Source organism: Manis javanica, chromosome 3 (assembly GCF_040802235.1).
Source record: "Manis javanica isolate MJ-LG chromosome 3, MJ_LKY, whole genome shotgun sequence".
Lineage (NCBI taxonomy): Eukaryota > Metazoa > Chordata > Mammalia > Pholidota > Manidae > Manis > Manis javanica.
Genome location: NC_133158.1, coordinates 165,427,589 through 165,443,540, shown reverse-complemented (window position 1 = coordinate 165,443,540; position 15,952 = coordinate 165,427,589). Strand labels below are relative to the sequence as shown.

The 15,952-nt window shown below is 40.2% G+C and overlaps 1 protein-coding gene across 3 annotated transcripts in view; it reads left to right on the top strand.

Moving 5' to 3' along the window:
• The first annotated feature begins 5,303 nt into the window (after nt 1–5,303).
• GK5 (glycerol kinase 5) overlaps nt 5,304–15,952 on the top strand; it is a 69,199-nt gene continuing 58,550 nt past the window's right edge. The window contains exons 1-3 of one of the 3 annotated variants that reach the window (XM_037005347.2): nt 5,304–5,603; nt 12,899–12,992; nt 13,884–13,959. In XM_037005347.2, the coding sequence (XP_036861242.1) occupies nt 5,442–5,603; nt 12,899–12,992; nt 13,884–13,959 (332 nt within the window). In that variant the 5' untranslated portion in view covers nt 5,304–5,441. Of the gene's footprint in view, nt 5,673–12,898; nt 12,993–13,883; nt 13,960–15,952 lie in introns of all 3 variants that reach the window. The other 2 variants (XM_017641867.3, XM_073232324.1) reach the window with 2 other exon arrangements.

The window sequence follows — 15,952 nt, the reverse complement described above, 5'->3', positions numbered from 1 at the left end:
TGTTAATGTTGGGAAATCTGGGTAGAGAGTATAGGGGAGTTCTTTGTGCTCTCTTGCAACTTTTCTGTTAGTCTGAACCTGCGTCACAATGATTTTTTAAATCGAATATCTAATAGGAACTCCCTAAGGAGAGATAAGAACAGGAAAAGCTGACATGTACAAAGCAGAGCGTTTCCCAGAATTGAAGTCCCAAGTCCTCAGTCTCAAGGATTGCGATGTCCCCAGGATAAATTAAAAACAAATCACACCTAGGCAGACCAAAATAGTGAATTTGAGTAGAAAACCTTAAAGCCACTAGAAAGAAAAGACAGAGGACCCACAGAATAATGAGATTTGACTGGCAGCAGGCTTCTCATGAGTAACAGCAGTCTAGAAGCAATGGAACAGTATTTTCAAAGTGCAGAGAGAAAATTACTGTCGACTAGTATTCTCTAAACTGAACTATCTTTTGAAAGAGAGGCTCTAATAAAGATATTTTCAGATATTCAAGAACTAAGACAGGTGTTACTACTCAAAGATCCTCACTGAAAGAATGACTTATTGACATAATCTAAGAAAAAGGAAATCAAGTGAGATATGAAAAGCAATACTGAGTAAATATATTGATAAAAGTGTTGCTAAATCTAAATACGGAGAGACTTAAAAGAAAGAGACAGAGAGACATGCATATTCCTAGCTTAGCTCAAGTAAGATGATGTTCTGCCTTCATTTTAGCTGCCATCCTGTGATCAGGTGTCTGTTACTGTCTATTCAGTGTCACATTTTCCACATTTGTGCTTTCTGTTGGTGATTGTGTTTAAAATGGCCCCCACGCAGAATGCTGAATGCTTTGCAGTGTTTCTGAGACACAAGAAGGTTATGATGTTGTGCCCTAGAGAAAGAATTTATGTTAGATAAGCTTCATTCAGGCATATAATGCTGTTGGCTATAATATATATGAAATAAGGTGTCTTTCTGCAGATGCACACATAGAACAAGGTTATGTATTGATCAGTTGATGGAAGTGTGACCAGAGGCGGCAGGAGCCTAACCCTATATTTCCTTTAAAGAGAAACAGTTTGGCATTTGCTAATTCAATTTTGGTGAGAACTTCACAGAACTTGCAGCAAACAATGAGAAGCAACTGTCATTCTTTTTCAATTAATTTAAAATCTAGCGTTTATTGCTTGTAGTTCCTTATTTCTACCTTTTTTCCTTTGTATTCGAAATTAATTAGATTTTACTCTCTCATCTCCTTTATAGTACTAAAGCATAATATTCTAGATCTACAGTTTTGGAAATAGAGCCTGTAGCAACTATATTGCAAACAAGGGCTATTCATTCCTTGACAGGATATCATGTAAGCAGACCCACTAAATGTCCTTGCTATGCACAGTCATATGAAGTACTCTGGATTTACTCAACTCATAAATGAATCAAGGATTTGTCAAGTTATTCTGCTTAATAATACCAACTTTACAACAGTTGTCATTTGGTGGTAACTCCTAGGTCCACTCATCTTGCCCGCATGTAAAGGATTGAGTTCATTTAAATAAAGTCAGTCTGGAACCTGCAACTTCTTTCTGGGATGAGCTGCATCTAAAGTGCCTGAGATCAATCTGCTGAATTCAAGAATTCTGAGTTATCTAAGCAGATGATACCATCTTATGCTCCCAGTAAAGGATTCAGAGTACTGTGTGCAAAAGGGGCTTTTGGGGTGAGGGAAATATTTTCTGTGTTGGTGGTGGTGATTACATAGCTGTATACATTTGTCAAAATACATAGAGCTGTGACTTAAAAAATAAATCTGACTTTAAAAAACAAGAATCCTGTCATATTTGGAAAGAAAATAATGCCAAAAGAGGCTAAACAATATGTGGGGATGGGTTGCTCTTTATTTTAGCTTATTGTTAGAGAAAAGGATGAGACAAAAATCTTTATTAGTGAAACTTTGTAGTAATGGCTTATTTTCTACATTTTCTTCCACAGCACAGTTCTTTACTTTGGATTTTTAATTGCCTTATACAAAAATTCTAAATTTTTCTTCAAGAACCAGTTTTATTTGTAGCCATGAATTAAAGCATGTTTTCAGCCATTCTCTAATGTAATTGAAATCTTAACTCACATAACTCATTCATTTGAGTCTTTTAATGTCTCTCATTGAATAAAAGGCTTCTGACAGGAGTGAAACGGGGTGATTGAGATGAGAAGGGGAAGGAGAATGCTCCTCCAAAGCAATGGCTTCTCTTTGGAACTTTTAAGTTCATAAACATGAAAGGCATATGCTCACAAACCTGTGTGATACAGGGTTCTCCCCCTCCCACGACCTACACAGGTAAACTGAGTAAATGAAAATATTTCCTGTCACTTAATACTTTTCAGGAGGGGAGAGCTTAAGAGATGGAGGAAGGAGCCTGCTTGGGTTTCTGACACTGGATACCCACTACGGGCAGGGAGAGGCAGATACCTGGGCAGGTGCAGCAGGTGTGAGTCTGGTTTCGCTCAGGATGGTAACCCTTCGTCACATTTCTACAGCTCAGGCACCAGGAGGCCACTGTCCCAGCAGGGCCTCCTCACGGTTTCCACGGACCATGTCCCTATTCCGCTCCCGCTCTGCTAAGGCTGGAAGAAGCCTTCTACACAGAGTGGCAACTATGCTGTGGGGTCTGTACAGACACGTCAGAGGGCAGGATCCGCTCTCGTTGTTCGCCTCGGGAAACAGAACCACTGGTGGAGTGAAGAACTACTACCGAACAGGGCAAAGAATCCTGCTTCCATCATGCACTAATTGAAGCCTCGCAGGAGTTCTTATTCGCTCCTGAACAGAGTGAAGAACCTCACTGGGTTCTGGAGAGAATTAAGGGAGAGACCAGAGAGGATTGTACAGTGATCGTATGATCACTGCAGCGATTGGCACAGAGTTGCTCACAGGCTCCTTTTTTTTTTTGGACAGATATAAAATTCATTATTTCCCTTCATGTTTTGTAAGGAAGCATGTAACTTTTATAAGGAAGTTTTTGTCTCTTTGTTTGAGTTATGAAGTACTTATGAAGTCAGGGTTTTTGATATAGTTATTCTATCTTTCAGTTTCCAGTTCTCCCAGTGATTTGGGTCTGAACCAAGGTCCTGTTTTCTATTCAGATTTCGATGGGCATCTGGTCTGAGTATTTGAAGTTCTTGTTTTTCATTCCTTCTGGTTTGACTGCTTCAAGGAGTGAGTGGGTTTAACAGCAAGGCACGCAAGTACCAAAATCCAATACTGGGATTAACATGCATTAGATTCGCCAAAAGGGCCACGGGTGACTACACTCCTGAGGGCATTTGGAACAAATCAGTACTATTGCATAGGGACAGGGTATAAAGAGAAAAAGAAAACACTCCCTCAGGTGTATCTTCCAAGCTTCCAGCCCAAGAACTTGTTAACCTGAAACAAACAACAACAACAAAAAACAGTTATTTTACTAGCAAAATAGCAGAAAATTGTAATTCAGGACATGCAAGCTACAGCGCAACCATAGGCAAATACAACGAACAAAGGAAACTAACGTTTTACAGAGAAGGAGAAAGGTGGGAGGGGTTGTTTTGAAAGAAAGTCCTTTGGAGAAAAGCAAAATTTCTGAGCGCTGACAGTCTTTCAGGGGTGACGTAACATACACCTTCCCCTTTCTGGGGCCCTTAATTGATGGTTCCTACCGGTCATGATTCTTCTATTGGGGGGTCTCTAGTCACAATTCTTCCTATAGTTGACATGGAGTGGTATGGCTCCCCTTTCTGACCGCCTGACGTCACTTTAGTGAGGTTTGTCCTCACTAACTCTAACCTTTCAATTTGATAACACTGGCGGAAAGCAAGTTGTGTAACGTGACAATTTGGTCAAAAGAATGGTTTGGTTTGAAACAAATATCCTTTATTTTTTAATTGAAATAGCACTCTGCCCTGTTAAACGTTTTCACCCAAAGCATATAACCTTACTACTTTTACAATTTTACAGAAAATAATGAATATTCTCAGGCACTGGTGTTTTGGTGTGTGCATGGTGGTGGGAAGGCGGCTGACACAAGCCTTAACACCTTCCCACTCCCTACAGTTCCGGATGACCCCTGATTAACGGAACTATGGAACCTAGAAATTTCCACAGCCCTCCTTCACACCCCAGTCGGCCACGTGCCTGAGGAGCCAAGGGCTCTTTGGGTATCAGCTAAAGAAAGGTAACAGGGCTCAGAGGCTTTCAGATGCCTGAGAAAGCAAGCACGGGGTGCAGATCGACGGCACCTGCTCTGTCCCTTCTTCCCCACCTTCTTACTACCTTTTTTTTCATTTAGCAAGTATTTATTGATGTGTATTGTATGTGCAAATTTTCCAGGTTTTCTAGGAGAGGAGTCTTGGGGGAAAACTTTTTTTTTTTTTTGAGAAATACCTTTCCAGTGGCTTTTTGTGAATAACTTTAAAAGAAAAAAAAACCAAACTACATATTGGAGACAAACCTGTTTTTTTTAAATTGGTACAAACGTTGTATTCAACACTAGCGGTTTTGCAGTTTTTTGCCTTTTCTACCAGAAAACAGTATAAAGTGATTTCACAATGTGAAAAGAAAAGAAATTGCCTCTATGACCCAACGCAGGCTGTTCGGCAGCAATACCGGACATTCAACTTAAAATCGTGATTCAGCAGTAGAAATGCTTTTCCTTTTCCTTGTTTGAACTTTTCCTTTCTTTTCTGTTTTGATTTGTAGAAGAAATTTGTTGAAAGCATTTCACTTCAATGGTTTTTTAAAAAAGACAAGAGCCCTTGTCGTTTTTCTGACCTGATCAAAGAGTTTGTGTAGTGGATTTAAAAAGAAAAAACACTTCAATTTTGGAGCAAGGGAATATGTGTTTAGAAGAAATCACCTTCGTTTTTCCTTTTGTCCCAACGAGGAACCAAAATCTGTTTTAACTGCAGAGACACACGGACAGAAAGTCATTTTGCAACTGCCAAGTGTGGTACCTTCTTTTATTTGCTATTATACTGAGAAGATAAAAAAAGTAAAAAAAGAAACCGACTTTAAAAATTTTCAGATCACTTTATTTTTTTTTGCAGACTCATAAAATGCAACTACGGCTTAAAGAAATGCAAGAACTGCCTCGGGGAGTTTGTCATCGCGGGGAGACAGAGGACTGGCTACGCTGAAAGCGCCGGGACCGTGTGCACAGCAGGGACTCCCGGGGCTCCACCCTCCAGCTCACCTCCGTTCGCCCCGCCCTCGCCTCCGCCCGCCCGAGCGCAAGACTCGGAAGGGTCCCTGCGCGGCGGTGACGTTACGGCGTCGGGGCGGGGCCCGCGGCAGGGGCGGGGCCGCTTCCCGGATCTCGAGGAGGGGGCGGGCCGGGGGCGGTGGCCCGGCCGGGCGCGCGCAGCCCCTGCGGTTCGGGCGTGTGTAGCGCGCCGTCAGGCAGTCCCGCGGAGAAGCTGGAGGCTTCGGGATGTCGAGGCTGCCCGCAGTCCCAGAGAAGGGCTGCCCCGGGCCGAGCGAGCTGGACTCTCGGCGCGCAGGCTTCGTGCTGGGGCTGGACGTGGGCAGCTCCGTGATCCGCTGCCACGTCTATGACCACGCGGCGCTGGTCCGCGGCTCCAGCGCGCAGAAGGTGACCGGGAAGCAGGCGTCGGGCCGCGGGTCGGGGTCGCGCAGAGCACCCGGGGTCGGATAGCGGGAGGTGAGCGGGCGGGTCCGCCTCCGCTGGCCTGGATGCGGCCACCTGCAGCCCCGTCGAGCCGTGGGTCCAGCGGCGCGCCGGGACCGGCCAGATCTTACAGCCTCTCCCTGGGCAGGGCTGAAACCCTCGCGCCCTTCCCGTCCAGGCTGAGGGCAATAGGGGCCCGCTTTGTTTCCCGGGGACGTTCCCTTTCCTTCGGTCACCTGGCGATCGGGCTCGCCGGCCTGCCCTGGGTGGGACCGCGTTGACCCGCAAGGCAGGTGAGGCAGGGCAGGGCAGGGCAGCCCGCGCTCAGCCAGCTTTGAGACTTGCTTGGTTTTTCCTGCGCCTGATAGATTTCAACTTCGTCTTTATTTACATTCTAATTATTTAGATCTTGATAGAAGTTAACTTTATGGTCCATTCTTCAGTTGTCATCATTAATAACCACTAAGGGCTGGTTCCTCACACGAGCAGCTAATTTCCATGAATATGGGAGGTTCTGGACAAGTTTTGAATGGTGTATTGTCATTAGTTTTCTCCCTTCCGTCTGAGAATTCATAAATGTTATCTTTCCTGGTTTGAGAAGCCTACTAAGTCGTTGGTTGTTAGTAAAACCTTGTTATTTTGAAGCCAGCAACAGATTGGTAGTCTGTTTAAAGAAGTGTTGATTTCTGTTCACTTGCCAGCACACCAGAATTAATGTTGATTGGATTTGGTGTTCTTACTCTTCTTTCCAATACCGATGTCTTTTTAAGTTAGCACTGTGCCGGCAGATAGGAGCCATTAGTTACGTAAGCCATTCCCAGCAGCGCTGGACCCCGCTTTTGCTCCGTTCCCACCGCCTTAAGAAGTGCTTTTCAACCGCAGCAGTTGGCCAGGAGCCGTTCCAGCCAAATTACTACTTCGAGCATTTGTTTTGGGGACACAACGGGCTTCCATTCTGGTTTCAGGGGACTACAGCCGCTTCCTGTACCTGTGTAGGAAAGGAACACTGTGCACCTTGCCCCCCACCCCCACCCACCATCCCTACCTAGCCTGAAAAGACAGGTGAAAGGCCAGTACAGTCCTTCAGGGACTGGGTGCTCCTTAGCTTTTTGAGTCTTTACCACAACGCTAGATGTGGTGTAATCTGGCATTTTTCACACAGTTGCTTTTGTAATTCAAGACACCAAGTACTTTTGTTTTAAGCAGTGATTTAAAAAAATAATATTTCAAATATTTGGAACCAAAAGGAGAGGAATTGTTAGAAGATAACGAAGTTTCACAGTTGCTGTATAATCTGGGGAAAGTAATTAGTATTTTAGAAATGAGGTAAGAATCTAAAAGATGAGATTGCTGTGAGTAATGGGAGACTGGAATGGTTTGCTCAGACTGTAAATGATGGAGAAGTGTATGGAAAGAAATGTGAGTAAATAAAAATACAAAAATTCCTGCCGTGAAAGGATGAAGTACTGTCTCAGGTTAAGGAGTTTCTAGCAATGCCTCTCCAACTGTGGTAGCAATTTACAGCAGTGCTTCTTAAAGTGCTTTTTAAAGGCTGCTAGGGCTGAGATAAACCAAGTTTTAGAAACTTGTGTAGCAATTTGGCAGAGTAATTTTATGTCTATTGATAACATTTAGGATTTTATTTTGTATGCAATTTTTTTCCTAGAAAGTTTCAATTATGTCTTAAGAATCGTTAGTCCACAGTGAATAGAAATGAGAAACCCCAAAACAATAGCTGGTCCTTTACTTAAGAAAACTTAAGTTCTTTGGGAAAGAGGGTCTTGTTGGCCTACACTGCTACTTAGCACCTGGTTTATTACCTCATGGGTACAGAATAAATGAATTGCATGTAATCAAAGTATTAGGAACTCAGCTTCATGGGAATCTGTTAGACACAGAACTTGTTTATTTTCTCAAGTAAAAATCGCACCTCTGGTATTATTATGATGGGAAGAATTTATAACAGAAATCCAAAACCTCTTAGTATTAAGATTTGATTGATTTTGATGAATAGATAGCATGAAAGAGAGAGAGAGAGAGAGAGAGAGAGAGAGAGAGAGAGAGAGAGAGAAAAGGAAAAACTGAAGAGATCACCTTTTAGAGACGAGAGCAAAATAAACTGTGTTGGTCTTTCAGTTTAAACTGACATCCTAAATCCTTATATTCAGAGGTAGTACTAGGCTTCTGAGAAGACTTCATTTTTATTCCTTGTGACATACATTTTTTTACCAGCAGAGATACATTTTTAACCTTTTTCTATAATTTGCATTTTCAAAAAAGACATATTTCTATGGACTCTTAAATATTGGTATTATATTGTAGAATGCTATTCAGAAATCACACATGGGAATGATATTTTTAGATTTTAAAACTGGAGAAATTTATCATGTTCTCCACTGGAACATCATGCCATTGAGAGAAACCATGAAAGATAACATCTCAGAAGAACAAGACAGAAAGGCTACTCCAGGAAAACAGTGGAATCTTCAATTCCATATACTCTCTGTATGTTCTTGAAAAAATCTAGTTTGTTGTCTTTTGTGTTTAATCAACAAAACAAGTTTTCTTCCTAACATTGATTATATTCTTGATTGAATTTTGGGTTGGTTTTCCTTCGGTAGAGGAGCAGGTTTCACGGCTGTGACATGTTTGGAGGTGGTGAGCTGTCTGGGCTCGTGGAGTGCCTGGAAGTGACCCTGAGTCAGTACTTCAGACTTGAAGTTCAGACTGGAAGCAATGATACCCCGTTTTATGGAGTGAGGAAATGTTTGTTGTGAAGTCGTTAGTAGTCTGTGGCCATGAAAGCTGTACGTAAAAGAGAAATATTATTTGATATAAGAGAATAGGTTTTGTTAAATCTGCTTCTGATGAGCTCACTGGAGAGTAAGAGATTCTTTTCTCTTATTCCCCATCCTCATGCTACCCACCATTGTTGCTCTTTTCTCAGAGTTCCTTTTTTCTCTTTATTTTGGCCTTTTCTTACATGTTAAAAGACTGTCCTTACATGGTGATCTTTGCTTGGCTGTTCATTTGTTCAGATCCATGTCTTACCTGACTCAGCTGTATCTGGTATTTGCAAGAAAAGAACTCTGGTTCAAGCCTTCCAGCGAGTAAACCTCTTATCCTCTCTACTCTACTAGGAGGGGCAGTTACCTGGCTGGAGCAGGGAATTGGGGATCCTTATAAGGACTTTGAACCAAGGCTGTGTTCAGCCCCAACTAGCATCCCAGCTTTTGGAGATACCTCTAAATTTCAGGGCTCTATCCTAGAATCTCTGCCAGGGGCTGGGCAGAGAAGTGGTATAAGCTGAGCAGAGAGAGAGAGGTATCAGTTTTCTCCTCTACATTTACCCACATAAACCCACCCACCCACTCACTGTTCATATTAAAAACATTTGTTTTTAATAAAGCTGGGCTGAGCCTGTTTACTCTCTGTTCCTTGTTTTCTGGATAAATCTTTTTATACAGTAAAACTGACTTTTTTAATGAATATGTTCTGTGAATTTTAGCACACGTATAGGACTAATCCCTCAAACTCCTTTGTGCTCTTTGTCATCATACACTCCTCCGACTCCTAACCCTGATCACCGCTGATCTACTTCCCAGACCTATATATAGTTTTATCTCTTTGAGAATATCGTATAAGCAGAATAATACATTAAGTAGCTTTTGGAGACTATTGATACTATGTGTGTCAATGTCCTTTTTATTTTTTGAGTGCTAATCCATTGTATGGATGTACCCCATCCATTCACCTGTTGGAATAGTTTTGGGTGTTTACAGTTTCTAGATTTTAATGTGAATGTAAGTTCACTTCTCTACTGTAAATACCTAGAATTAGGATTGTTGGGTCATATGGTAAGTGAATGTTTAACTTCCATTGAAATTGCCAAACTTTCCCATAGTGGCTGTACTTTTTTGCCTTCCCATCAGTAATGTATGAGTTCCATTTGTTCATCACCAACATTTGATACTGTTAGTGCTTTTTATTTTATATGCATCCTTGTAGATGTGGTATGTCTTTGTGGTTTTTATTTGCATTTCTGTAATGGCTAATTATGTTGAATATTTCCATGTGCATATTTACTATCCAAGTCTTCTTTGGTGAAGTGCTTGTTCAAGTCTTTTGCTCATTTTTATATTGGGTTTGTTTTTTCACTATTTAGTTTGAGATTTCTTTATGTACTTTGGATAGAAGTCCTGGATTGGAAATGTGTTTTGCATGTATTTTCAATATTTTTACTTTGGCTTTTCATTTTGTTAGCAGTATGTGCAGGGCAAATGTTTTTAATTTTGATAAGTCCAATTTATTATTATTTTTTGTTTTATGAATCATACTACTTTTGCTGTCGTGTCTAAGAACTCCTCACCTAACCCCAAGTCACAAAGATTGTCTTCTGGGTTTTCTTCTAAACATTTTGGTTTTATGTTTTACATTTAGATCTGTGATCCATTTTGAATTACTTTTTGTGTAAAATACGAGTTTTAGATTGAGTTTACTTTTTTGCATGTGGATATTTTCAACTCTGTTGAAAAAGCTACCTTTTCTCCACTGAATTGCCTTGTACATTTGTCAAAAATCAATTAGTCGTATTTGTGTGGGACTATCTCTGGACTGCATTCTCTTCCATAGATCTGTTTTTCTATTTTTATGCTGCTAGTACACTATTTTGATTATTGTAGCTTTATAGCAAGTTTTGAAATTGGGTAGTGTGATTCCTCCAATTTAATTATTTTTCAACATGGTCCATACTCCTTCTTTTGCCTTTCCATATAAATTTTAGAATCATCATGTCTCTATCTAGAAAAAAATCCTTCTGGGATTTTGGTATACCGTTGTGGGTGGCATGTCTTTTAGCACTTGAAAAATGTTGAGCCACTCCCTCCCCACCTTTATGATTCTAATGAGAAAACCACAGTCATTCAAATCATTGTCCTGTGTATGTAATGTGTCTGACTGCTTCCAACTTTTTTTGTTTTTGCTTTTCAGGATTTTAATTATGTTAGATCTGGATGTGTGATGCTTTGGCTTTATACTGCTAGGAGTTTTCTAAGCTTCTTGAAATACATAGAATTTAAATCTTTCACTGAACTTGGGAAGTTTTAGCACTGTTAGCACTGTTACTTCTCTGAAGTAATTTTTTTTCTGCAGTTAATTCTTCTCTTATTTGGGGACTGGTGACACAAAATTAGACCTTTTGCTCCTGTTCCACAGATGCCCGAGGGTTTGTTCATTTTTTCTCAATGTTTTTTCCTTTCTGTTGTTCAGATTAGATCACTTCTGTTGATCTGTCTTCAAGTGTATTGACTTTATTCTGATATCTCCATTCTGTTTCTGAACCCCATCCAGTATATTTTTTATTTTAATTATTAACATTTTTCTTTTAATGGATTCTTTTCAAGCTTTATTAGGTATGATTAACAGATAAAAGTTGTATATATTTAAGGTGAAAAAACATGATGTTTTGGTATATACACACACACATATATACACACACACACACTGTGAAATGATTACCATAATCAAGCTAATTAACATAACCATTGTCTCATGTGGTTACCATTTGTTGTGTGTGTGTTGAGAACATTTAACACTCTCTTAGCTAATTTCAAGTGTGCAACATGTATTATTAACTACAGTCACCATGCTGTATATTAGGTCTCCAGAACTTACTCATCTTGCAACCAAAAGTTTTTATCCTTTGACCCCTAATTATTATATTTTCCAATTCTAAAATTTTCATTTTGTTTTTCTTTATGTCTCCTATTTGCTGAGGCTTTCTGTCTTTCCATTTGTTTCAAAAGAATTTGCCTTTATTTCTAGGAGTATTTTTCTAATACTGGCTTTAAAGTCTTTATCAGACATGTGTGTCATCTTGGCGTTGGTATTTATTGATTATATTTTCCCATGTTGAGATTTTCTCTGTTCTTCTTACAGTTTATAATTTTCGATTGTATCCTGGACATTTTTAAATATTATGTTATAAGACACCAGGTCTTGTATAAATCCTATGATGAATGTTGATATTTTTCTTTCATCAGGTATTCCACCAGCAGGCTACAAATTCTACCAGCCTTCTGTGGACCTTGGTTTCAATATTTATTCTGTTTTCAAAATCTTGGCAGTACTATTTGGATCTGCCCTGTGTGTGCGCCACCCGGTTGGTCAGTCTGGACCTCAGCAGTGGTCCATCTCTTGGTTCTGTTCTTAACATCTTTGCTGTGCTGTTCAGGGTGCATTGATGCACATGCAGCTTTTAGGCGAGCCTAGGAATTCACGCACAACTTCATGGAGTAGCTTTCCCAAGCTCCTCCCTCTCTGAGATTTTCCTGATATTTTTGAGTCCCCAGAGCCTCCCCTTTGGGGTCCTCTTGCCAGGAAGCTGGGGCTTTCATTACCCCCATTCTGTTGGGTACTTTGCCCGAATCTGAGGCAAGGGAGGCATCAGGAGCACAGGGAGACAGAAAACCCGTGGGGTTCATCTTACCCTTTGGGGCCCGCAGCTCCTCTGATTGGAGAGAAGTTTTATCGCCCTCAGCCTTTTAGGTGCCTGTAGTTACTGCTACGGCCACCTCTATGGGACAGCTGGGGACACAAGCACGGAGGCGGGGTTGGGGGTGAATAAGAAGTATGGGGGACTTCTCCCATTCCCTCGGAATGTTAGCCAAAGTAACAGAGCTTTTCCTGGAGTTTCCACTGCACCCTGGAACCCACTTCCGGTTTTCAGGCTGCGTTGATTCCAGGCCAGGGAATACCAGAAGAAAAAGGAGACACAACTGGTTCAGTGGTACTCACCTTCTTATCTTCTTCTCCAATCTGCCTGCTACCATATACTTAGAATCCACAGGCAGCTGCATGCCTTCTGTCCAGATTGTATAGCTGCATTCCGTGGGTGGTACACAGAGTGTGCTTACCCTGTCAGTCTCAGCCAGAACTTGATACTTTGTTAATTTTTATTTATTTTAAAGTCTGACTTTTTCTTATTACAAAAATAACATGCTTTCATTGGAGAAAACTTGGAAAATAAAGCTAAAGCTAAAATCCTCTGAAGACTCATGAACTAAAGGCAGTGACTACTTTTATTTCATATATGTGTTCTTTCCATTTTGATAGTAAAAATGAATTAGATAAATAAAAGATATTATTCTTAGATAGATTAATAAAATCATGTTGTTAATTATTTTAACCAGTAGTCTAAAGACCTGGATACTATTGACTTGGTCTCATGTTTTTACTAAATCTTCTCTTTTCCTAAATAGGTAGAAAGTCTTTATCCTCAAAATGGCTGGGTTGAAATTGATCCTGATGTTCTCTGGTGCCAGTTTGTTACTGTAATAAAAGATTCTGTCCAAGGTAATTGAATTTATAAAAATAAAAACAGTAAAGGATATTTTGTTTGTAGTTAAGAGTTTTCCTTAGGTGTCTGTAGGATTCTGTGGGCTTCCTAAATCATATTTATATGCATGGTCTTTTGTTGGGATCACAGTTTTCCCAGTATTTTACAGTGAACCACTTTCAAGAAAAGGTGACAGCAGCTCTGTCTTCTGGTTTAAGTCACCTTCACCTGCCTCGGAAAGGCTCCCCTCCGTCCAGTTGTAACTCGTGCCGAGTCATTTCCTGTTGTGTACAGAATAGGGAGAGTTATTAACAAAGTCACCACACACACTTCCCACTCTCAGGAATTTACAGCTGAGTTACCTTTATTGTAAAGTAAGTTTTTGTTTTGTCTTTGTCCTGTGTGGCTTCTTGATGCACTCCCAGTGACAGCCGCAGTCTGAAATCTTAGCTCTTGAAGAATGTTTTCAATGCAGCCTTCCTTAAAAATGTGGCGAAAGATGACATGTAAATGTAAATTCTAAAATGTCTTTTACTTCATTTATCTGACAGAGTTGCTATCTCCTTCTTGCCTTTTTGGTTTGAAAAATTTCAAAACCTATAAAAAAGAAAATATTTTAGCATTGTCAAGAAGAAAATATACTCTGACTGACTTTGAGTAGTGTTTTTTCCCCTACATTTAAAGCGAAAAGGCCATATTATTAGAATATGTCTTTTTAATTTTAAATAAAAATACTATAAAATCATCTTAGTAATGCTTTCTTTATTAACTCCAATTACGTTATTAAAATGCTAAACCCAGATACTGTTCTTAAAGATTATATTGAATGAATCATTTTCTGTACTGTAATACTGTAAAGAAAAATTCATTGGCTTTTAAACATGTGTTTTACCTGTCTTTATTTTTAGCTGCAGGAGTAGAGATGAATCAAATCGTTGGTCTTGGCATTTCAACACAGCGGGCAACCTTTATTACATGGAACAAGTAAGTGCATTGCGTGATAAGCATTCTCTTGCTCAGTTCATACCACAGTGAATACAGTACTGTGAAACCTACTTGGGGAGTTTGAAACTTGTGAATTCAGAGCAGTTTTGCTTGGTTAAGAGGGATAAATGTGGGCCCCCTTTCTGGGTTACTAAACTATGCACCTTATGGGTCATCTGGACTTCACTTATATAAAATAAGGACAATAAAAAGACTATTGCCTAGGAAGAATTAATATTGTCAAAATGGCCATCATGCCTAAAGCAGTCTACAGGTTCAATGCAATCCCTATTCAAAATATCAACAGCATTCTTCAACGAACTGGAACAAATAGTTCTAAAATTCATATGGAACCACAAAAGACCCTGAGTAGCCAAAGCAATCCTGAGAAGGAAGAATAAAGTGGGGGGGGGATCTCGCTCCCCAACTTCAAGCTCTACTACAAAGCCACAGTAATCAAGACAATCTGGTAATGGCACAAGAACAGACCCACAGACCAGTGGAACAGAATAGAGTCTCCAGACATTAACCCAAACATATATGGTCAATTAATATATGATAAAGGAGCCATGGACATACAATGGGGAAATGACAACCTCTTCAACAGCTGGTGTTGGCAAAACTGGACAGCAACCTGTAAGAGAATGAAACTGGATCATTGTCTAACCCCATACACAAAAGTAAATTCGAAATGGATCAAAGACCTGAATGTAAGTCATGAAACCATAAAACTCTTATAAAAAAAACAGTCAAAAATCTCTTGGACATAAACAATGGCAACTTCTTCATGAACATATCTCCCTGGGCAAAGGAAACAAAAGCAAAAATGAACAAGTGAGACTATATCAAACTGAAAAGCTTCTGTACAGCAAAGGACACCACCAACAGAACAAAAAGGCATCCTACAGTATGGGAGAATATGTTCATAAATGACAGATCCAATAAAGGGTTGATATCCAAAATATATAAAGAGCTCACGCACCTCAACAAACAAAAAGCAAATAATCCAATTAGAAAATGGGCAGAGGAGCTGAATAGACAGTTCTCTAAGGAAGAAATTCAGATGGCCAACAGACACATGAAAAGATGCTCCACATCGCTAGTCATCAGAGAAATGCACATTAAAACCACAGTGAGATATCACCTCACCCCAGTAAGGATCGCCACCATCCAAAAGACAAACAACAACAAATGTCGGCGAGGTTGTGGAGAAAGGGCAACCCTCCTACAATGCTGGTGGGAATGTAAATTAACCATTGTGGAAAGCAGTATGGAGGTTCCTCAAAAAACTAAAAATAGAAATACCATTTGACCCAGGAATTCCACTTCTAGGAATTTACCCTAAGAATAGAGCAGCCCAATTTGAAAAAGACATATGCACCCCTATGTTTATCGCAGCACTATTCACAATAGCCAACAAATGGAAGCAACCTAAGTGTCCATCAGTAGATGAATGGATAAAGATGTGGTACATATACACAATGGAATACTATTCACCATAAGAAAACAAATCCTACCATTTGCAACAACATGGATGGAGCTAGAGGGTATTATGCTCACTGAAATAAGCCAGGCGGAGAAAGACAAGTACCAAATGATTTCACTCATCTGGAGTATAAGAACAGAGAAAAAACTGAAGGAGCAAAGCAGCAGCAGAATCACAGGCCCCAAGAATGGACTAACAGTTACCAAAGGGAAAGGGACTGGGAAGCATGGGTGGAAAGGAAGGGATAAGGGCAGGGAAAAAAGAAAGGGGGCATTATGATTAGTATGTATAATGTGTGGGGGCACAGGGCAGGCTGTGCAACACAGAGAAGACAAGTAGTGATTTTACAGCATCTTACTATGCTGATGGACAGTGACTGTAATGGGCTTTGTTGGGGGGACTTGGTAATGGGGAGAGTCTAGTAAACATAATGTTCCTCATGTAATTGTAGATTAATGATACCAAATAAAAAAGACTATTGCTGTCATTAAAATTCTCTACTCTTCG